Source organism: Ambystoma mexicanum, chromosome 10 (genome assembly GCF_040938575.1).
Source record: "Ambystoma mexicanum isolate Mex_15411 chromosome 10, UKY_AmexF1_1, whole genome shotgun sequence".
NCBI classification, from domain to species: Eukaryota; Metazoa; Chordata; class Amphibia; order Caudata; family Ambystomatidae; genus Ambystoma; species Ambystoma mexicanum.
This window is the reverse complement of record NC_090932.1, coordinates 1,514,717,761-1,514,740,479: the sequence shown is the minus strand read 5'-3', so window position 1 is coordinate 1,514,740,479 and position 22,719 is coordinate 1,514,717,761. Positions and strand designations below refer to the sequence as shown.

The 22,719-nt window shown below is 47.7% G+C and overlaps 1 protein-coding gene across 1 annotated transcript in view; it reads right to left on the bottom strand.

The window, feature by feature from the left end:
• The window catches only part of DNAH10 (dynein axonemal heavy chain 10), a 2,725,177-nt gene that overhangs the window by 1,924,241 nt on the left and 778,217 nt on the right, over positions 1–22,719 (bottom strand). The window contains exons 22-23 of the mRNA XM_069619694.1: positions 19,046–19,162; positions 18,850–18,952 (exon numbers count right to left, since the gene is read on the bottom strand). Coding sequence (XP_069475795.1) covers positions 18,850–18,952; positions 19,046–19,162 — 220 coding nt within the window. The remainder of the gene's footprint in view (positions 1–18,849; positions 18,953–19,045; positions 19,163–22,719) is intronic.

Genomic DNA, 22,719 nt, shown 5'->3' with positions numbered 1-22,719 from the left:
CTACCGGGCTCTTTTGCGATAAAGACATTCACGAGAGACAGAGTGAAGTCTTGCATGCTGCTAAAGATGGACAACATATCAGCAGTACGTTACATAAACCACTTAGGAGGGACGAAGTCCAGGATGCTAGCCGAGATTGCGAAGGATTTCTGGCATTACTGCCTGAAACCAGGGACATCAGTGACAGCAGAGTATTTACCCGGAGCACTGAATGTAATAGCAGATTGGAACTCCTGCTACCTCACAGACTCCAGCGACTGGAGGTTGGATCCGACAGTGTTTCAGATTCTGGATCAGAGATGGGGTCCATTACACACAGATCTATTTGCATCTCGCCTCAACGCTCAGATATCCAGCTACTTCAGTTGGATGCTAGATCCGGACGCAAGAGGCACGGACACATTTGTGAAGGACTGGGCAGGCGGTACACATTACGCTTTCCCTCCATTCATGATGCTGAGCAGGGTGCTAGCGAAGTGTCGGAGAGAGAGAGCGGAGTTGGTGCTGGTAGCACCGCTGTGGAAAGCTCAGGTGTGGTTCCCGACGCTGATAGAACGCTTGATAGATCTGCCGAGAGTCCTCCCGGAAGGGGAGCAATTGCTCCCGGACCCAGTTGGGCAGTGTCATCCTCTGAGAGTGAAAGGGACACTCCCGCTCATCGCGTGCAGGATATCAGGAGACGATGGACACTGCCAGGCATTTCGATGCAAGCAGCAGAACTCAATGCCGAATCCTGGGCTCCATCGACTAGGAGGAACTATGACGAGGCTTGGGCCAGGTGGACGAATTGGTGTAGATGGAGAGGTTTTCATCCCATTTCTGCACCTGTAGTGGCCATACTGAATTTTCTAGCGCAACTACTGCAAGATGGGGAAGCATTCCGCACTATAGGAGTGTACAGATCAGCGATTTCAGCAGGTCACGTACCAACTGAAGGAGTGCCAGCGGGTGAACACCCAGCAGTTTGTAGGCTCATCAGAGGAGCCAAGTTTAAAGTGCCACCGGTCCCCAGATATACAGTACTATGGGACGTGATGAAAGTATTGAGATTATTAGAAAGCTGGCCAGTTAATAGATATTTTTCTCTCAAGCAGTTATCGGGAAAATTAGCGATGCTGTTATGTCTCATATCCTGTAAGAGGGTGTCCGATGTTAAAGCATTGGAGATTAATAGGAGGACTTTTGGGCCAGAAGGCGTGAACTTCGTGGTGGTACAAAGGACTAAATCAAATACATCCTCAGTGCACTATCCCTATTTCCCAGATAATGCTAACTGCTGCGTAGCTAGTTGCATCAAGGAGTCCGAAGCCAGGACGGCAGAGAATAGAGCGATGGGTACAAATCCGTTGTTAACAGTGCGCAGGAAGCCGTTTCAGGCGGACAAGACAGCTACCATAGCGAGATGGGTCAGAGAGGTAATGCTAGCAGCAGGGATCGATATGCAGCGGTATGGTGCGCATTCAGTGAGAGGGGCCGTGGTGTTTAAAGCATATAGGACAGGGGTTCCGTTGCAAGAAATTAGGGCGGCAGCAGACTGGGCGAATGATCGTACCTTCAGAGAATTTTATTTTAAACCGATTGAGAGTATAGCGAGTGCAGTGTTGGGACAGCTTTGAACAAGCATAATGCTCACCTCCAGTCTTGTCATAGAATAAAGATTACCCCTGCTAACTGCGCAGGGAGTATTAATTCTATTAAAGACTAGGAGGTGAGCATTAGTTCCCACCCGCGACTGTTTGATAATCATATTGTATGTAATGGTGTGAGGATATGATGACAAACTAGATTCCACCCTGACATTATGTTTATGTTTTCCCTAGGGGAAGAGCAGAAGAACAATTGAGGGAATGAACTAGAGAGGAAGGCGAGAGTTCAGCCGTTGGGAAGTTTTGTGTTGGAATTTAAAAAGTCCTTGCTCAGTTGGCGGGACGAGAGGTTTTGGTATCAGGACATTAAGAGCACGTAAAAGAGAGGAGGAGCTCAGGAACAGGATGTGGTCATAGCTGAGCTGGAGAGAAGAAGGACTACAGAGACTTTGGGATTTGTAGTTTTAAAGTGAAAGTCATATGGACATTTTTTTGTTGTTGTATGATATAGTTGTTGAAACTGCTGAAGGCTAGTAAATAAAGAAGTTGAAGCATAATGCTTGCCTCCTAGTCTTTAATAGAATTAATACTCCCTGCGCAGTCAGCAGGGGTAATCTTTATTACTCACCCCTAGTTTGGATTAGCCAATGCAAAGACTCCAATCCTCGGGTCATACAATGGTTTCTGGACCTACAACCCTGTTTCACTGTTGAACACCAAAAAGGAAAAGATCAGGGAAATGTAGATTTTCTTTCCCGGTTCCCCTGTGAAACAAATGTGGCTACATCGCATGGAGGAAGGGTATGTGAGAAACCTAAAGGTATCTCCCCGAGTGGTCCCCGGGGATCTGTCATCCAGGTGGCCAGGAAACGGCCATCACTTTTGAATCCAGTTCCTGGGGGTGGACCAGTGAGGGAGGATCACCTGGATAACCTGGATGGGGGGGGGTTCCTTGGGGAGTGGTAGTGCGACGCTGACAGGTGAACCACAGTATCCGCCTTATAACACCTTTTCCCCATCCTATCCCGCGGGATACTCTAACACTCTACCCCCTGCCCCCTTTTCCGACACAAACACTTTCACACACCACGAAAGATGACGGACAAACACCAAATCCATTTACCTGACATCCCAAAGCCAGGGTCAGGCAATTGATGAGAATCACACACACCTGACGGGTCTATCCCTTCCCCAAATGGATAAAATGTGGAGCATGAGAACACAATACGAGCAAGGCAGACCGCACGACGAGAGAGCTAACTCAGCGCAGCAGTTAAAGAGGAGGAGAAAGACGGCGCAAATCAAGAGGGTGCCAAGGAGAGAAGTGACCTTGCCCTTTCTGACCAAGTCCCGTGAAACCTCTGCAGAAGGAATCTTAAGACTGCGAACAATAGCCAGCGTATGTTGCAGCAGATGTCAACGGTACACAGGGTCCTCCTCCGCTGAGACAACCAAGTCGGGGAGAGACGCTTGGCCCCATGGTACCGTCCTTGACTCCAGGACAAGAAAAGCTTGCAGTTCATCACAGCCGGTGAGTCGAGGGGAGAGCCGACAAGAAAACGAACTGTGTTGATCGAAAGTAGCAATCGGCTGATTAAAGAAAGTACAAAGAACTATTGATACGCAAAGGGGAAAGCCAGCATAGAAGAGTCAAGCACCACGTGGGTGCTCACTCACAAAACTCTGGGCGATTACTCTGTTGTTGAACTACCAGTACCAGAAGGCCTTGGAAGAAAGGTGAGAAGTGGGTCGAAGTGGTCATACAGGGTTCTAATAAAATCCTCTGCACAGTCGAAAGCCTTTGACCGACAGATGATTGTGAAGCTAAGGTAAGCGAATCCCACATCGTAAAGTTGGCAAGAGTGATCCCGACAGAGGGATGCTGATAAAAGGGGGCAAAGTCCCGATCAGTCCCGATCCCGAACAGTGTATTGGCAAGAGTGAACCCGGCAGAGGGTTGCCCACAGTGAACCGTTTAAGAAAAAGACATTAAGATTTGAGAATGTCACAGATGGAATTGTGTTAAAAGACGTAGTGAACACGACAGAGGGAAACAGCCATTCAAGAAGGGTCTGAGCCAGAGAGAGGGGGATCCAGGGGTGAAAAGGCATCACCCCACATGCAAGCAGAAAGGAACTTTTTGTTTATTATTTTGTTGAAGACTTAACCACTGAAGGTCCTGATAAGCTGAGAGAAGAACTGTTAGCTTGTGCTGGGAAAAGCTTGAGCGTGGGCTGTGCTCCAGAGTTTTACTTTGTCCCGTGGTCAAAACGTGGGGAGGGGGTACCCGACTACCGCATCCCGACTTGTTATTTGTGAACACTTCTTCCTGTCCTATGAATCTTATCACACACTCTTTTTGTTTATATTTAGCGTAAGGATGGGCAACAGGATTTTCTTAGTATAGGCCCTTTTATTTGACAAGACTCCACCCGGACTGCATTTTTATTAGTTAATGGTCGTAGCTTGCTCCTATCTTAGATTTAGGCTTAGATTAGGCATTTTCCAACCTGCATATACAGATTAATAACACCCTTGAACTGTGATCACTTGTGTCTGTCTTTACTGTTGCCACCATGAGTTCCAGTGGGAAGCCAGCTGCCAATTAGGGGCCTGCAGGGGGCAGTGCAGTGGGGGATGAGTGGTGCTGGAATCAATTGGGTAGATGGCCTGGTAACCTGTGTGATGCAGGAGTACCAGGCCACCGGTCTCAGCAGCAGTGGGGTAGTTAGCAAGGAAGGGAAAGAGGGAAAGATGAAGAGAAGAGCAGAGTTTTGAAAGGTTTCCGGAACTTAAGGAGATCCGGGTCAAGTCTGAGAGGGGCAGGCAGGCCGTTGCAAAGGGAGTCACCAGCCAAAGAGAGAGACCTGCCAACCACTCTCTGCTTGGAGAAACGTTTGACAATCAGAGAGTTGGAATTAGAGGAGCAGAGGGCTCTAGCAGGGGAGTATTTAGGGAAGGAAAGTTGGAGATAGCGTGGCTCCAGGCCACAGAAAAATGAAATTTAATGAAAATGAAATGAAATATTTTATTTATATCGCGCTCGTACACAAGTGTTTCAGAGCGCAACCAGGCAAAAAGGGACGTGAACAAGGGAGAGAAAAAACAGAAAAAACAGCGATCTTTCTAGGCCCAGTGACATTTAAGAAAGCACAAGTGCATGGGAAAGGACAATGGGGGAAAAGTGCAAGGAGGGGGGTGGGGGGGGGGGGGTGGAAAGTGCGAAGCAGAGGAGAGAAAACATAAATAAATATTAAATAGAATAAATAATAAATAAGGGCTTTAAACCATGGTAGTGCAGCCAGCAAGTGGCATGTGAAAGTTAGTCAGAAAGGTATATCTGATAAGTGCAGATGAAACATGGGAGGGGGACTGTATGGGTACAGATACAGAAACCTGGTGCAGATGGTGGCCTGGAGGCAGTGCAGGAGGGTGGCAGGGTGAGCAGATAAGCCTCGCGGCCACTGGGAGCCAGTGGAGAGATTTTAGGGCTGGAGAGATACCGTCCCTGGGCTTGAGGCCAAGGATAAGTCTTGCAGCCCTATTATGGATTAGCTGAACGGGTTGTAGAGAGGAGAGGGGACGGAAGAGGCTGTTGCAATAGTCCAGCCTATAGAGGACCAGGGTCTGCAGACATTGAGCTTCTGGGGGTAGGTGAGGAAAGGGGGAAAGCCTCTGAGGAGGTGAAGCTGGAAGTGGGCCTTCTTCGCAAAGGTCCAAGATGTGAGGGGTGAAGGAGAGAGCAGAGTCGAAGATGACCTCAAGGTTTTTGGCTTCACAGGATAATGAGGGTAGAGGGCCCAAGGAGGGTGGCCAGAAAGTAGGAGGAAAACAGGGCGCAGGTGTTCAATGAGAAGGATCTCTGTCTTACTGACATTAAGACAGAGATCATTAGCTGCACACCATGTGTGGATGAGGTAGTAGAGGGAAGTTTGAAGGAAAGCTTGTGTGTCTTCAGCATTGCACTGGAAATGAGGAAAGAAGGAGGAGATCAGGTGAGCAATAGGGGTGAGATAGATATTGAAGAGCCATAGCAATAGGATAAATCCCTGGGGGACGCCGCAGATCGAAAGTGTGGTGGTGGAGGAAAAAGGGCCCAGTTGCAACTGGGAAAGGCGATTGGTGAGGAAAGAGGTCAGCCATTCCAGTGCCCGGTATCATGGAGTTGTTTTATGAAGATTAAAGGATTGACTGTGTCAAAGGTAGAGGAAAAATCGAGGCGAATGAGAACAGCAGGAGAGTTAGAGTCAAGATTTGCTAGCATGTCTTTACGGGTGTTCAGGAGAGCAGTTTCTGTGCCTCTGGATGCCCGGAATCCAGATGATGGTCATGGAGGCAACCAACAAGTTCAGTGTGGAAGGTCCGATGGGGGAGGACTAGCTTCTCCAAGAGTTTACCCAGGAATGGGGTAGTAGAGATAGGACGATAGTTAGCCGGGAAGGAGGGACAGCAGATGGCTGTTTTTAGGAGAGGGTGCACTAGGGAGTGCTTAAGGTAAAGAACCAGTGGTGAAGTAGTGGTTACAGAAGTCTACAAGGGGCGGGACAGGGGAGGAAATATTGTCCTTAATAGTCTTAGAGGAGAAGGGGAGCACCTGTTTTGGAGGAGACCTTAATAGAGCAGACCACTTTAGAGACCTCATCCGGTGCTATGGGCAGAGGGAGGAGAGGGCAGGAGGTGGAAGGAGGGACACCAAGGAAGGCAGGGGATCAGGAGTGGAGATGGGGGTGGAAGAGAGTGCGGACAGGATGTCCTGAGTTTTAGATGGGAAATGGTAGGCCAATGCAGTGCAGAGGGCCTGGGAGGGATCCCTGGGAGGGGACTTTAATATGGTTGCAGTCCCTGAGGTACATTGGTGGTCAATGAAAAAGAATTTGCACAAGAAGGTTATGAAAGAAAACAGAGTTTTGGACATATGTCTGGAGATCCAGATTCACGCAGACTGGAGGTTATACATTCCTCTTCCCACCTACTCGACAATAGATTATCTGTTAGTTCCCCGGGAACAAGCCATATGGCAACTGACCCAGTGGTGGAAATTATCACGTGGTCGGACCATGAGATGGTTACTGCAGGGTGGTACTTGGAAACATGTAGGAAGGGTTCCCCAAGGTGGCATAGTAATGATGTCCTTCTTAGGGACCCAGTTTTCAAAGAATTTATGGGAAAGGCGCTTGAGAACTATTTTGAACTAATGATACAGGGTTGGTCCACCAGAAATGTGTGGGAGTCAGCTGGCGAGGGGTCTCTTCATAGCGGAAGGAGTGCGGAAGAAGAGAGAGTGGGGCTTGATAGAAGTCAGATTAAGGGAGGAGATCAAGGGACTGAGAATGCAGTTGGCTAAAAAAGAAGGGGACAAGGAAGACATAGTAGCCACCGTAAGGGAGAAACAGCAGGAATTTAACTCACTCTTGATAGGAGAGGTGGTAAAGAAAATAAGATCTACAAAGCAGGGATATTATGAAAAGAGAGACAGAGTGGGGACGCTCCTGGCCAATAGAGTGAGGGAAAGCAAGGTGGAGAGGAGAGTGGACCAGGTCAGGAATGTAAGTAGGAACCTAGTGGAAGCTAGAGGGGAAATACCCAGCTGCTTTGCAGACCACTATGTAGACCTATATGACCAGGGATTGGAAGCCGATGAGGCCACAATTTGTGAATACTTGTAGAGGCCGCCCCTTCCCAGATTGACTTTATCAGAGAGAAGCGTGCTGGAGGCTGCAAGAACGGGGAGGAAATAACACAGGCTATAGGACGCTTAAAACCTGGGAACATCACTGGGGAGGATGGTATTACCTTAGATTTTTACAAACAATTCCAGAATATATTGGCAGGGCATTTAGCTAAATTGTATAACACAATCTGAGGCTCCAATGATATCCCGCCTACCTTCCTGGAGGCACTAATTTCAGTAATACCTAAATGGGGCAGAGACCATACGCTGCGTTCGGCCTACAGACCGATCTCAGTGCTCAATGTTGTTTGCCTGGGTGATGGGCACCAGACTGGAGCTTTTTTTCCCCGAGGCTTATTCACCCAGACCAGACAGGGTTCCTCCGCAATAGGCAGGCCTCTGATAATTTAAGGAAAAACCTGCATATCTTGACCTCGCAAGCGGTGAGGGAGGAAGGAGCTTGGTGCTGTTGTTGGATGCTGAAAAGGCCTTTGAAAGGGTTAGCTGTGACTTTTTGAGAGGGGGTTCTCTGAGCGGTGGGCATGGGGCCCAAGTAAATGGGGTGGATTGAAAACCTCTACTCCGTGCCACAGGCCAAGGGAGTGGTGAATGACATGAATGACAGGACAATCCCAAATAGATGGGAATGACAGGAAAATCTCTCCCTTGTTGCTGCTTTTTGGGGTAGATGAAATGGAGGAAGAAGGGGAAACATGCAGCAAATGGTGGGAATTCTGCTGGTGGCCGCTAGGAGTTGTCTGGCACAGTTTTGGAAGATAAAGAGAGCCCCCACATAGAAAGAATGGGTTTCTCAAGTGCGTGCCATCTATGATATGGAATTCTTAATGCACCTTCTAGACGAGTCGAGATTGAGTAGAGAAGGAGCATGGCTTCCATTCTTTGATAAATACAGAAGATAGCTCCCAGTTCTAGTGAGACCACACTACGTACATTGCTTGATTATAGGAGTTAATGTATCGATTTGTTACAAGAGAGCATGTAGGGGCAAGGGTGGAGGTGTTGAGGTTTATAGCAGTGGGCATGATAATGGTGTTCATGGGGAAAGATTGTGAATACAAATCTGCTATGCTGTTGTTGACATGCATTAACGTGTAACAGGTTTCTTTGTAATAGGAGAAATGACAATACACTTTGATTTTGAAAAACAAAAGTTGCAACGCGCGGTGTGAACGAATTCACAAAAATGTCACCACATGTTCTTTTCCCCCTCCTTATGAAACTTAAATGTTAATATGTTCAAGTATACATACGGGTGGAATTATGCCAGCACTGAACACTGCAAGTGTCAAATGTGATTTATGGAAGTTGGATTTCTGATCAATCCTTGCATTTTGGGGCAAGAAATCACACAGGATGGACTAACAGTACTACAAGGCATATCTGTGCACAGTAATATGCTCACAGTTATAAGACATGTAGGCATTGACAAAAATCTAATGTAAACCAAATGCTATCCTAAACCTAATTTATGACAAGTGCAAAATTACTGTATTGCAATATTGTTCAGGTGACCATATTTCAAATGGGGATTGAGCATACAATATTTCATCTGACAACTATCACAAAAAGGGAAACACAAACACGTTTATAAAAGGAAACCAATAATCCTCAGGTTCCTGATTCTACTGGGCACACAAAAGACGAAGTCAGGGTTGGCACAAGTCATCAACAGTTAGTGTCCGGCCATCATTTCATGCGCTGATGATGGGGTAAGTATTGCTGGTGGACTCCCAGTATCCCACGAGCCTGGCATCTAGGATTTATGCTCTCAAAGAACCTTGGGATGTTTAAAGTTTGGTATTTAAAAATATATACTATTAAAAATAAACCGCTAGGGGGTGCGAAGGAAGATGGCTGCTTAAGTGTGCAGCTCCAGCACCCTCTGGCAAATAGCGATGAGATTGAGCATTTCCACCACCCACACATAACTGAGAAAGGGTGGAAAAGTGGGGGGCGACCTACGGAGGTCAGTCAACGAAAAGCGGGATGATAAAATTGAAACGCCAGAGGAGGGAGAGGCAGACAGTGCAGGTGAGGCCCACGGCCCGAAAAAGGAGAGAGACGGCCCATGCCCCGAAGTGGACAGCAGTGCAGGGGAGTGCCGGATACTGCACCAGGCGTCTTGAGAAAGCGATGATGGTGAAACAAGAGACTGGGAGCCCCGCAGGGCTAGCGAGGAGAAATCAGCGGGAGCTTTGCAAGCTGCGTCAAAACGAAGGTGCCCATGGAGAGACACAGCAGAATGAGATGAAGACTGTGTGAAGTTGCAGCCAGAGGAGAGGAGACGCTGGAGCTGCGACGGCAACCCAGGCGATGAGGCCTCACTGCAGGGGAGGTAGGAGGCAGCCCAGCAGGTGTGGGGAGGCCCATCAGTGGTGCGCAGAGAGGAGGCGGGGGAAAGTCCACGAGCGACGAAGAATAACAGGAGGAACAGAGGAGGGACGCTGCAGGAAAACAACGGTGCAGCAGGTATCCTCAGCCTTCCCTTAGCCTCTTAGCAGCAACGAACAGGGCAAACGGGGGCACCTCCCCCTTCCTCGCAAACCCCTCCCAACTGTGAGACAGTGAGAGATCTTGCTGGGGGAATAAGGGGAGCCAGTGAAAACAGCGCAGGGACACAGAGGACCCGGCCCCTGGAAGTGACACGCAGAGGGCCCATAATCCCTCCAGAGTACTGTGGACGGCTGCAGAGGGAGGAGGTGTGTAACGACCAGCATCAGAGCGGATAAACCCCCAGAGTCAACAGTCACTAGGCAGAGCAAGTGTGTACGGCACAGGAACCAGTACCACCAGTTAAAACCTGGGCATGAACAACGAGCCGCACCAGAGGATGTGATAACCCTTGGTGGAGAAGGGGCAGCCAGAGATCCCACAGGGAAAGGAGGCGCTAAAGGGGAGAAACCGTAGCGCACCAGAACGTTTGTGGGATAATCGAAGTTTCGCCAGAGGACGTGCAATTTGTAACACACTCCCCTAAACCCCCCTAGACCCGGTGGCAGCGCTCAGACTACAGAATCAGCGGTGAGGGACTAGAGCTGCCCAAAACAGCGGAAAGGAGACACAGGGAGGAGAGGGATCCTAAGAGACAGGCAGTGAGAGATCCACATCCCACCCAGAAGCCAGTATCCGGGGCTAAGGAGAACACTGAGGAGGTGAATAGTGGAGTGGCTGACACAACCCCCAGGGTCCTAGCGTCCACAGAATTAAAAGGACATACAAGACAAGCAGGTGGAAGAGGGCAAGACTCAGATAGGAGGAAAGGAGGAAGAAAAGAGGAATCAGAAGAGAACAAAGGAGCCCCTTGGGTCGGTGCCAAGGAAAAAATGGACGGAGCGGTGCCACAATCAGGGAAGGACAGAGGATCAGCGAGGAAGGCCCCTGAGGTGAAAATAATGATGGAGGTGGACATGTCCCTCTTCTAGACAAAGGAGGACTCTGGACATCTATTGGCCGAAATCAAGGCCCTCAGAGGAGACACAGGCCTCATTGACCGACCTCACCAGCAGGATGAAAACAGTGGAGAGTAAAGTAGAGGGCTTAGAACACAACTAGTTCAATGCGGACATGGTGGAAATGAGAATGGATGCCAGATTAACAGAGCTGGAGCTTCGAGAAAAAGAGTGACGCTGAAAATGGATGATTTGGAAAATAGAGAGAGACGTAATAACATAAGGATACTGGGCATGAAGGAGATGGCAAGAGAGACCTCGAGACAAGTGGAGGAGAGAGTGCAGGCCTTAGTGCACCATCTATTTGAGGCGGAAGGGGGAAATCTGGTGCAACTTGAAAGAGCACATAGAGGAGGTAGACCGTATGGGAGTGGTCCCCGCTCCATAGTGGCAACATTCTTGAGTTACAAGGACGAAACTGACGTGTAGAACAGAGCGAAAAAACAAAGAGAATTGGACTTTGAAGGCTCTAAAGTCACGATCTATCAAGACTTGTCCAACCTCACGCACACCAGGCGCAGAGACTGCAGGGCCCTCACGAAGTGGCTACAAGAAAAGGGCATATCCCCATATATGGGGATACCCAATCTCACTACAATTCGAAGTAGAAGCAGTAGATTACTGCATAACCTCCGCGGAGGAGGAGAAGCAAGTCCTATGTCACCTAACTGCAGATATGGAAGTGGACCCGAGGGGCCCTGAAGGACCGACCGCAATCAGGGAGAAACCAAGATCTATGCCAGACCCGCAGAGGAGGAGAAGAGGACAAACGGGCAGAAAATACATGAAGCTGAATGGACCTTCCCCCCATAAGACACCCTCAACACCGGAACAGCCGACGGATAATAACTCCAGCAAGAAGAATATGTGACGGCTGGAAAAATAACCATGTTAATGTTAATGTTAATGTTAAAGGACATTTGTACCGTGCACTATCACCACCGGAGTGGTCCCCTGGCGCTCTGGCGGCTCTGAAAAAGGGGAGGAGGGGATGGGTTAGTAGGAATAAGCTGGAAAAGTGCAAGAGAGCAGTGATGTGCTGTTGGCAGCCTCAGCCCGGTGGGTCCGTCGGCTGGGCTTGGGGTGTTTTATGGTCTGTAGTCGTCGTGTGCTGTTGTGCAAGTCTATGTGTGTTTCGTTTTGTTGTTGCATTGTTGTGAAGTTTGTGCGGATTGCTGCGTTTAAGGCTTGTGGTTGTGTTTGGTTATAGTTTGAGAGGTGTATGCAGAGGGATGGAATTGTTAGTTGGTTGGTTAGTTGGCATTGCTGTCCTTGCAATTGTGGGTTTCCACCTAGGTGCGGTACATGCTAACAGTCACATTTCTATCTAGATGCCGCGCAAGCTAGGTTCATAATTCTAAGTGTGGCGCATGCTAAGAATCACATATGCTAACAATCACATTTCTGAGATTCCATCCAGGTGTGGCACTCGTCAACAACCACATTTCTATCAAGATGCAACGCGGGTCAAGCTTGAGAATCCGGTCCAAGTGTGGCACATGCCAACAATCGCACCTCTGCCCAGAATCGGCGCAAACTATGCTTGAGAATTCCATCTAAGTGTGGCACATGCTAACAACCACATTTCTGTCTAGATCCGGCGTAGACTAAACCTGAGAAATTTCATCTAACTGTGGCATGTGCTAGCCATCCTATTTCTATCTGGATGCGACGCGGGCTAAGCTTGAGAATTCCATGTAAGTGGCACATGCTAACAATCGCATTTCTGTCTAGATTTGGCGCAGACTAGACTTGAGAAATTCCATCTAAGTGTGGGATATGCTAACAATCACTTTTCTGAAATTCCATATAAGTGAGGCATATGCTAGCAATCATATTTCTGTCTAGATGCGACGTGGGCTAAGCTTGAGAATTCCATCTAAGTGTGGCATATGCTAACAATCACATTTCTGGAAATTTCATCTAAGTGTGGTATATGCTAACAATCACATTTCTGTCTAGATTTGGCGCAGACTAAGCTTGAGAATTCCATCTAAGTGTGGCATATGCTAACAATCCCATTTCTGAAATTCCATCTAAGTGTGGTATATGCTTACAATCGCATTTCTGTCTAGATTTGGCGCAGACTAGACTTGAGAAATTTAATCTAAGTGTGGTATATGCTAACAATCCCATTTCTGAAAATTCCATCTAAGTGTGGCATATGCTAACAATCCCATTTCTGAAATTCCATCTAAGTGTGGTATATACTAACAATCTCATTTCTGTCTAGATTTGGCACTTCTATCTAAGAGTGGAGATGCTAACATTCACAATTCTATCTAAGGGTGGACATGCTGGTATTATGGCACTCTATGTTATTGGTAGGTAGGATAGAGTGGCAGGGTTTTCTGGAATAGAGCGATTGCTCTACTCCCCACCCTCGCCACATTCATGTTTTTTTTTTTGGTGTCTGTTGGCTTCCTTGGCGTCCCCTGCGGACACCTGCAGACACATCTTGGAGCCGCCGATGTTGGAGCTGCCCTTGGCCTTGGGGCCCTTCGCCGCGGGGGCTGCCGGGCAGAGGGCTGCCCTGGGAGGGTTCATGATATGGGCCAGGACACCAATCGTGTTGCAGGGGGAGGGTTGGGAGGCGGGATTGGGCTGGGGAAGGGGGGTGGAAGGAGGAAGGGAGCTGCAGCGCCGAGTGCAACGTTTCCATTTTTAACACTTTTACAGTGTTTGGAAGCGTTGTGGGGCATCTGGGGGTACACTCACCTCAGCCAGGTCTTCTTTGGCGTGAAGGTGCTGGCGAGGACGCCACGCACTGGGAGTTTGTTTCCCTTTTTTTTTTTTTTTTAAATCGGCCAGGGTACCAATCGTGGTGCAGGGGGAGGGTTGGGAGGAGGGACTAGGTGGAACGCAAAGGTATGAAAATGGAGGTAGGCAAATGTCTCCATAACAATATGGCCATCTGTGAGACAGGGGGCGTCTCAACGACTCTTACTGAACACAACAGGTTAAAGTTACGAACAGTTATAAAGTTGATAGGGGTTTTCTGTACTGAGTTAAGCCCCCGGGAGGATGGTATCGGCCAAGGGAAAAGTAATCTCAAAGACAGTGAAGAGTAGAGAGGTAATGAGTCACTAACTATGCAAAAAGGAGGAAGAAGGATGTGGCAGAGAAATCATAATGGGGAGAGGTGAAATAAGCAAGGGTCTGGTTGTGGGAACGCTTAATGTAAAGGGCACGAACTCCCCAATGAAGAGGTCCCTGGTTGCAAGAGAATTTCGGAAGGCTTCCTTGGATGTGCTTTTTTTGCAAGCGATGCGCCTATTACAAGGAGAGGAGCGGGTGTTAAGAGGGGCGGGGATAGGACAGGTACACTGGGTGCCCGGGAGGGGCAAGAGAGGGGGGGTTGGAATAGTTTTACACAAACAATGTAGGCTATGGGATTGTGTGGCAACTAATTTGATGGAGGGCAGGTTACTGATACTGCAGGGTACCATGGATGGGGCAAGAGTATTGTTGGCAGCAGTATATGCGCCCAATCAGCGGCAAGCACAGTTCATACTAAGTGCGTTCAATGTGATACAAGGGCTGGATGCTGACCTGTACATCATAGGGGGGGGGGTTTAACTCCTGGGCAAATGAGACTTGGGATAGAAATGCAAGAGGGGAGGGGAACCCGAGAAAGGTGAAGACAGACAGAACGGGACACTTAGAATGGGCAATAGAGACGCAAGGATTAGTGTATGTTTGGAGACAGCAGCACCCTCGAGAGGAAGGCTACACCTTTTTTTTCAGCCCCACACAAAAGGTATACTAGGACTAATTATCTACTTCTAAATAAGGGCCAGGGAACGAGGGTGATGAGCAGCAGTATTAGGCCTGTGGGGTGGACCGACCATGACATGGTATTAATGACCTTAGATATAGAAGGATTGCACAGGCCAAATATTAGCTAGTGCTGTAATGAAACGCTCTGGAGGGACCCTCTATTCACAGATCAACTGGCTAAGAAAATTACGGAATATTTCGAAATAAATGACACAGTCGAGGTATGCATAGAGGTGGTCTGGGATGCAGGGAAGGCAACCTGCAGGGGTCTTTTGTTTAGGGAAGGTGCAAGATGGAAAAGGGAAAGATGTCTACAGGGCGAGAGGCTGAAAAAAGAGATGGTGGAAGGGGAGGAAAGGATGCATGCCACAGAAGGTAACATAGATGAGATCAGGGAAGAGCTGCTATCAAAGAGGGCAGATCTGAAAGCGCTGGAGATGGGAGAAACCCTGTGGAAATTAAGGTACCTTAGCCAGAAATATTATGAAAAAGGGGACAAGGCGGACGAGCTATTAGCTGTAACGCTACGGGCGCAAAGAGCGGAGAGATGGGTATCCACCTTAAGGGAGGGCAGCAGTGACAAGCCAAAAGAAATAGTAGAAGGCTTCGCCCAATACTATGAGAAACTCTATGAATCAGAGGCCACCAGCAGGGAAATGACGGTGGGTGAATACCTGAGGGATGTGAAAATGCCTACGCAAATAAGCCCAGAAGAGGAACATTTAGAGAGCCCAATAACAGCAGAATAGATACAGGAGGCGATATCGCGCCTCCCAAATGGAAAGGCGCCGGGAGAGAACGGATATACTATAGGGTTCTATAAGAGATACGTTGGGTTCCTGTCACAACATATGGTAAAACTGTATAACCACATCCTAGACACAGGGAAAACACCAGCGACGTTTAGTAGGGCATTAATATGGGTGATCCCAAAGGAGGGAAGGGACCCAACCCACTGCTCATCATATCGGCCCGTCTCACTTCTAAACGTAGATGAGAAAATATTTACACGAATCCTAGTGACACACTTCGAAGATAAATTGCCCCGTATTATTCACCAAGACCAAATGGGGTTTATAGCAGACAGGCAAGGCCCAGATGCAATTCGGAAAACCCTAGACCCAATGGAACACGTAAATGGAGACTCAGCGGGCCATGCACTATTGAGCCTAGATGCAGAAAAGGCCTTCGACAGAGTAGAATGTTTTTTTTTTATTTGTTACACTACGCAAGCTAGGAGTTGGAGATAGGATGTGTCGAGCCATCGAAGCGATCTACTCGGGACCCACAGCAAGGGTGGTTGTAAATGGGACAAAGTCGAGGGAGTTCGCTTAGCAGAGGAACTAGGCAGGGATGTCCCCTTTTGCCTCTCTTTTTTGCCTTGACAATGGAGCCCCTGGGGGAAAAGATACGTAAGGACAACCAGATAAGAGGTGTAGAGGTGGGGGAGGATAGCCATAAATTAAGCATGTATGCGGATGATGCATTGCTGTATCTCTCGGAGATAACAGCATCAGTCCCAAGGATACTTCGGTTACTGGAAGGGTACGGTAGGGTTTCAGGCTTCAAGGTAAACATAAACATGTCCGTACTCCTCCCCCTGACAGGGGTAAGCACGGAGCAAAGAGAAGAATGGGAGGGACTTTAGGATACAGGTGGAAAAGGACAGTATAAAATACCTAGTGGTGAAAATACCCAAAGAACTGGATAACCTCTATGAGCGGAACTTCCCCCCCACTACTCCACAGGCTTTTTGTCGAGCTTGAAACCTGGTCAAAGCTCACCATCTCTTTCTTAGGGAGACAGAATGCAATTAAGAAGGTGGTACTCCCCAGGGTGCTGTACCTATACCAGGCACTGCCAATAGAGTTGCCAGAATTGCATTTTGCAGAGTTGAAAAGAAGTATAGTGAGATTTTTATACCAATGGGAAAAAACAAAGTAGCTTACAGAATATTGGTGCAGTCTAAAGAAAAGGGTGGGCTGGGCTTACCAGACATGCATACTTACTACAGAGCTGCCCATTTCAGGGCATTGGTCCCCCACCTGCAGGTAGACAAGCAGAAACAAAGGATGGGCATTGAAAACTACCTGATTAGACCAGTCACGCCTGGGGAATGGCTCTGGGCACCACAGAACGCAGCTCTGTGAAGGGTAAAGACACATAAGATTCTGCACCCACTTTGGAGTTTGTGGAGGATCAAAAGGGAAATGGCGGGTGTCACAAAATGGCCTTTGCCGTTGAGCCACATATGGGCTCCCCCGATAAGAGATCGTATCCCAGGTTATGAGATATTCCAAGAACTGGTTCAAGGCAAGTCCTCAAGAAAGATGAATTCATAGAAGTGGGAGAATTTAAAGAGATTCTGGGGATCAGTGCAATCTCTGTATTTAAATACCTGCAGCTTAAAAGGGTGCTAATGTCAGATGAATGGAAGGATCACTTACAAAGGGAACTGAGTGAACAGAAAGAATACTGAATACAGAGAGGGGACCGAGGGGTTTAATATCTAAACTGTATCAAGCCCTACTAGAAGCACAGGGTGGAGATGTCGAAACGCATAGGCTGAGATGGGAGAAGGATATGGGTATGGGATTGTAAGTATACCAGTGGAGAAGACTCTGTGTGAATGCGCACCACACCTCAGTGGCCTACTTGCACAGGCTCAAACATCTGTATAGATGGCAGTGGGACCCAGTAAGACCATCTAAAATGTACCTGGGGGCCGACCCCCACTGCTGGAGGAAATGCGGGCAAGTAGCGGACTATTGACACATTTGGTGGGCGTGTGAAAAGGTAAAGAAATATTGGGAGGAGATTCTGGGGTGGATAAGGGCCCTAGACGGGGTAGAAAGGCGCTTGGACCCCTTGCTGGTACTGTTCCGAATGGAGGTTGTGGAAGGGGACTGGATGAAACTACCACACATGCCCCACTATCTGCTATTAGCAGCCAGGGCTTGCTTGGTATGGGGATGGAAAAGAGGGGTACTTCCAAGTCAAAGACAATTGGCAGCGAAAGCCCTGGACATATATAGAATGGAGCAGCTGACTAGGCAAATACACAGCCTAACTCCATCGAGGAAAATGGAGTGAGCAGCCTTCCATGAGAACTATGATACTGAGAGGTCGCAATGAGATGCTAGGACAGCGGACCTAGAAATCATAGAAAGGCTCACGGGGAAGGAGAAACTGAACCCAAAGATTATGACTAGAGAGATGAGTAGCGGGGAGAGGTGACCTAGACCAGAGACAGGAAGAAGGGAATTAACAATTCTAGTGAACTCCAATCTAGAGGCTGGAGTGATGACGCAGAAACTACAAGTGAATTAGGATGAAAGACTCAGGCCAAGTGGCGAGACAAATGATTGCAGGAGCTTGGAAAGGAGGTTCCAATGAGACGACTGAGGAAGCTAACCCGAGGCTGTGTGAGAGCGAGGAGGGGGGCTGGGTGGTGGGGGGACAGGGTAGGTGGGGAATGGAAGGGGGAGAGAATACAAAGATGTTGTCGGGAGTGGACCGTATGGTGAATCTCACAAATGATGTTGAAACGTTACTCAAGTTTGTTCTATATGTGTTAATTCACAAAAGAAGTGACATGTTGAAGAGCAAAACAATTACATTTGTAGGGATGTTCTAGTACATCATGGTTCCTACATAAAGCGTGCAAGGAAGATGTTGCAACCTCCTGCCACACTCACCTTCAAAGACCCAACACTTCCATCACCCACCCCCCCCCCCCGCCCCAATCCCATTTGAACTGGTGGGTGGAAAATGTCATCAAATTTAAAATTGGGTAATTAGAACAGGTGGTACTAATGTTAGCACCCACACCCTCTCAGAGCTGGCAAGAGCTCATAACTCCACAGGAAACCAGTTGGCTACAGATGTGAAGCCAGGCAGATGTAATCTCTGAGGTTTCCCTTGGGAACAAAGAAAGCACTTGTGGCAGCTGTCTCTTGCAGCTAAGAGGTAGCTGTCTGCGTCCAAGGGCAATGTTGGACAAACCCGGAAGCCTACGTAATGGGGAACAGTATCTGCACGGCGGTAGCACCTCCACTAGGCAGATCCCACCATCTCTGGCAGTAGATACTTAAATTTGGCAGGCCTTCTATTTCTACCAGGTCCTTTTATCTCGAGTTCTGTGTGTTTAGCATGTGCAGAGCTACACAATGCCACCCAGGGCAGAACAATTGAAAGACTGTTGAGATTGACAACAATGTTACATTTCAGATATTCCTGCACTGACATTTCATGGAACAGAAACAAGGCCCTATTCAATTTGGAAAGTGAAAACTAATGATCACTTCATATAACTAGGTTGGGCAAATGTGCAATTACTTACCATGCTCAAGGTCATCGCCAACAGCCCCAGGCCCTTCAGTGCGAAACCTCTCTGCAAACTCGGCCAGCTCGGATTGATAATCTGTAATCTCCTCTTTAGTAATCTGTAAAAAGTACAGTTTGAATAAGTGTTCTTTTAATTTTTATTTACTTTTTAAGTTCTCACTTTTGAAGAATGCACTGCAAAAAGAGATCACCTGAGTAAATGTCTTTTTAACACGTCCGAGGCTGTGATCTACTTCGGTAGATTCAGAAACAAGCGCTTCCCATTTGTGTTTGACCTTTATTAGCAGCTCTTTCTCTTCTTCAGCAACCTAGATAAAATAAGAAAGTAAAGTTTGGTCCCAAAACTTGAAATAAATACATAATAAATGAAATAGTTATATTAAGGTTATTGTTTGTTTAGAAGTCACATGTGGCTCGTAATCTTTGCATAAGCCACAAAATTGGTCAATCCTTCTTGATCTATACATTTCAGCAGTACACCCCCAACAGAAATCTGTGCTTCTCTTCCCAGAAACATTCAATCACTGTCCTGCTGTTTAAGATCACATTCAGTGAGATGGACCATCATTACTCCTGCTTTTAGATATTGGACAGTCGTTCCCAGATCTGGAAGGTCCACTCCAAAGCCTAATTTTTCAAAAGTCACCAAACTCTGGACCTTTCTCCAAATCTTAATTTTTACAAATTACCACTTTTAATCTTGGGCATCCTGCCAAGAGAGATTGTTGCAGATGGACTTTGCGCTTTTTGAAATGTTAGCACCCCGGATAGAGTTATCAGTATCCACGGCGTCCTGCAATATTCACCAAGGTAGCCATGGATCCCTATGGCTCTCAGGATTCCAACATTCATCCTGGCACTACTCCACGCTCCCCCAACCCCTTACCCCACTGTACCTCACTGACTACACCTCTGCTCTCTTGTTTCTCGATACGCCTTCTCCCAGGCTCCCCTTGTGGCTCTACCTCCATGCCCTAGAAATGAAGAACAGACTTGGAAATAAAGTCTGTTTTTCATTGCTCGGGGATTAAGGTGGAGCTACAGTGGGAGCCACGGAGAAGACTGATGCACTGGGGCTCGGGTGACTGCCACGCACCCGGCCCCAGAGGCTAATAGCACTTTGCCCATAGCTGCAGGCAATACAGGCTCTTATGACCCTAGATGCCCTCCTTATGCATCTTTGCTTCGCACGGTCCCATCGGTCATGGACCAAGGTCATAATAGCCCATATTGCTGCAAGCTGCGGGCAACAACACAATGATTAATCAATTGTTTATAATGCGCTTGCTACCGGGAACCAATCTTTAAGCAGAGGACCGGGAGTCATACCTGTGTTACTCTGCGTTTTCTTGCTTCCAAGACAAACGCCTTGGCCCCGAGGTATCCTCCCAGCTCCTAATTGTGAGCTAAGTTCATCATTGAAAAACATGTGGTTCTCCTAATGATTGCACTGGAAATACTTCTAATAACTCTATCCGATTCTTCTTAAAAAAGTGTTACTTCCTCTTTGTGGAATTTTGGAGGTCGTGGTTTCTTATGCCCCACCCCACGGCCAGGAAACAAATTGAACATGCCAGCCTCCATATGCATGCTTGGCAGCCAGCATCACAATGAATCCCTGGGGACTGTTACTGGTTACTGGTTAAAAAAGAAAACAGGTGGAATCCATAGTATTCAAGTTTTATGGGCCACATCAAAAATTAGACATATGCAAAAATGCAGATGTATTTCCTACATGGAATAGGGGTCAGAGGCGGAGCAAAGTTTTTGCTCTGTCTCCGAGCTCGGTGCAGGAAATCCCATTAAAATGGCCCAAAAACAATTTACAGGTGGAATGATTGCCTCTGCCTGTAAATGACGTTCCAGATTATTTCTAGCCCAATGCAAAGTGAACCCCTCTATGTTCCGGGTTCCCCTTCTTCACATATGCAGCGGAAGGAGTTCAGATCAAGTTATCATTAAGGACATTATAAATTCTATTTAATGAAATTATATGAAAAGGCCTAACTTTCCCTGTTGCTAAAGGGATCACCCTACCTATCTAAAGAAACTAAAGGTCTTTGTCTGTCGTCAGAGAGTCCCAAAGTAAAAATGTCCTTGGTCCAAACCTAAATCTATCTGACCCTACCACTAGTTTAACTAACTTAAATTCAGCCAAGAGAAGGTCTTTCTTCTCCTGGGCATCTTGTAGTTTCCGATAGTCTCTGTATGGAAATGTCTCTCTCTTACACTTGAGTTTCATTATAAAATCTTCTTTGGTAAATTCAGCATACCTCCTCCATGAGCTCTTGTAACTCTTGTAAAACACTTCTGTGCTTGGTGCTCTCTTTACGATTATGCTGCTTATAGCCTGGTTTGAGATAGTTTTGAGTTTGAGATAGAGACCGGTATTACTGGTGCCGGAAAAACCAGCAATCCCCACCATGGAGTCATACCGGACTCCATGGAATGGGGATTTACCACCCCTTCCACCACCTTGAATATCCTGGTAATAGCGGGATATCAGGTGCAGAAACGAGAGGGAAGTTTGCCGGTATCCCGCCGGAATTACCAGTGGGATACCAGCAAACTTATGTGACATGGTGGCCTCTTCCTCCCCATGTAGATCACATCCGGCGGCCCCCAAGGTTACCCGAGTGGGGACTCGAGCTGTAGTGGTTACCCTTTGGACTCGCAACATTTGGATATGGGTTGACCTCTGTATCGGGTCTGAAGCATCCCACTTCTAGCACCACATGTGACAGGGTGCCCCGCCACAAAGAACCACACCGACTCTGATGACAAGTCCAAGGGTGTTTATCTTAGGTTTACAGACTGGTCTGATATTCAAGGAGAGAACATTTAGATGGTTCTCAGGGGTTGGGGCTTTTGGCGCTAGGGCTGTCTCTCGCTCACTCAACTTTCCCTGGGTTTTCCTCTTCCCTAGCCGAGGCATCCTCATAAGGGAGGATAGTGCTTCCCAACGGTAACCCCTAGCTGTCTGTTCTCTTTCTAAAACTAGTTGTGATATCCCTATTGCGATGACTGACTCCCTAGAGATCTTCTAACTGTCCCTCAACTATAGCCGCATAATCATCTCGGGAAGTAAAATGGTGCCTTCTTCCGCCCTGTGTCACACTTACTTATTTCAGACCCTCTCGAACCTGACCCTTCACTATACTGGTCTCTTAAGTTATTCTCTTCCCACAACATCACTTTCCATCCAACCTCTCTCTCTGCCTTTCCACCTCCACTCACTAAAATTCGTACATCCAACTACCCCTGTGTCTCTGTTATTGTCTTTTCTCCCCGTCCTCTCCCTCTACACCAAAACACAGCTCCTACATCCTCTCTCACTGTCACTCTACCCACTCCCTGTCTACTACTGCTCCTATTTTGCTACTACTGGTCTCAGTTTACTACCCTTATTCCTTTAGCATACCCAGGGATATGGTGCCCTGCTCGCCCCATTACTACCAATTACCACTCTACTTCTTATCTCCTTCACTTGCTACTCCCAATTACCACTACTCCACTCCACCACTACTCCTACGCTACCTCTACTACTAACACTCACCCCTCTCTTACATAAAGGGGGTCATTACAAGGTTGGCGGTAAGGGGTTAACGGCGCCGGTAAAGGTGCCGGTGCCATTAACCCCTTACCGCCGCATTATGAGGTCCTTTAGCAGGTCCTGCTAAGGGCGGCTGATTTTACCAGACGCCCTTAGTGGGAGCCGCTAAAGGACCAGCATGCTAACAATGGGCTCATTGTTAGCATGGTCCTCATTCCCATTGAGCCCTATGGGGGCTCGAATGGGAATGGGGATGGGTTCCCTGAATGGGGAAATACCAGGTCCTCCAAGGTTGGAATGGCCCAGTAATTC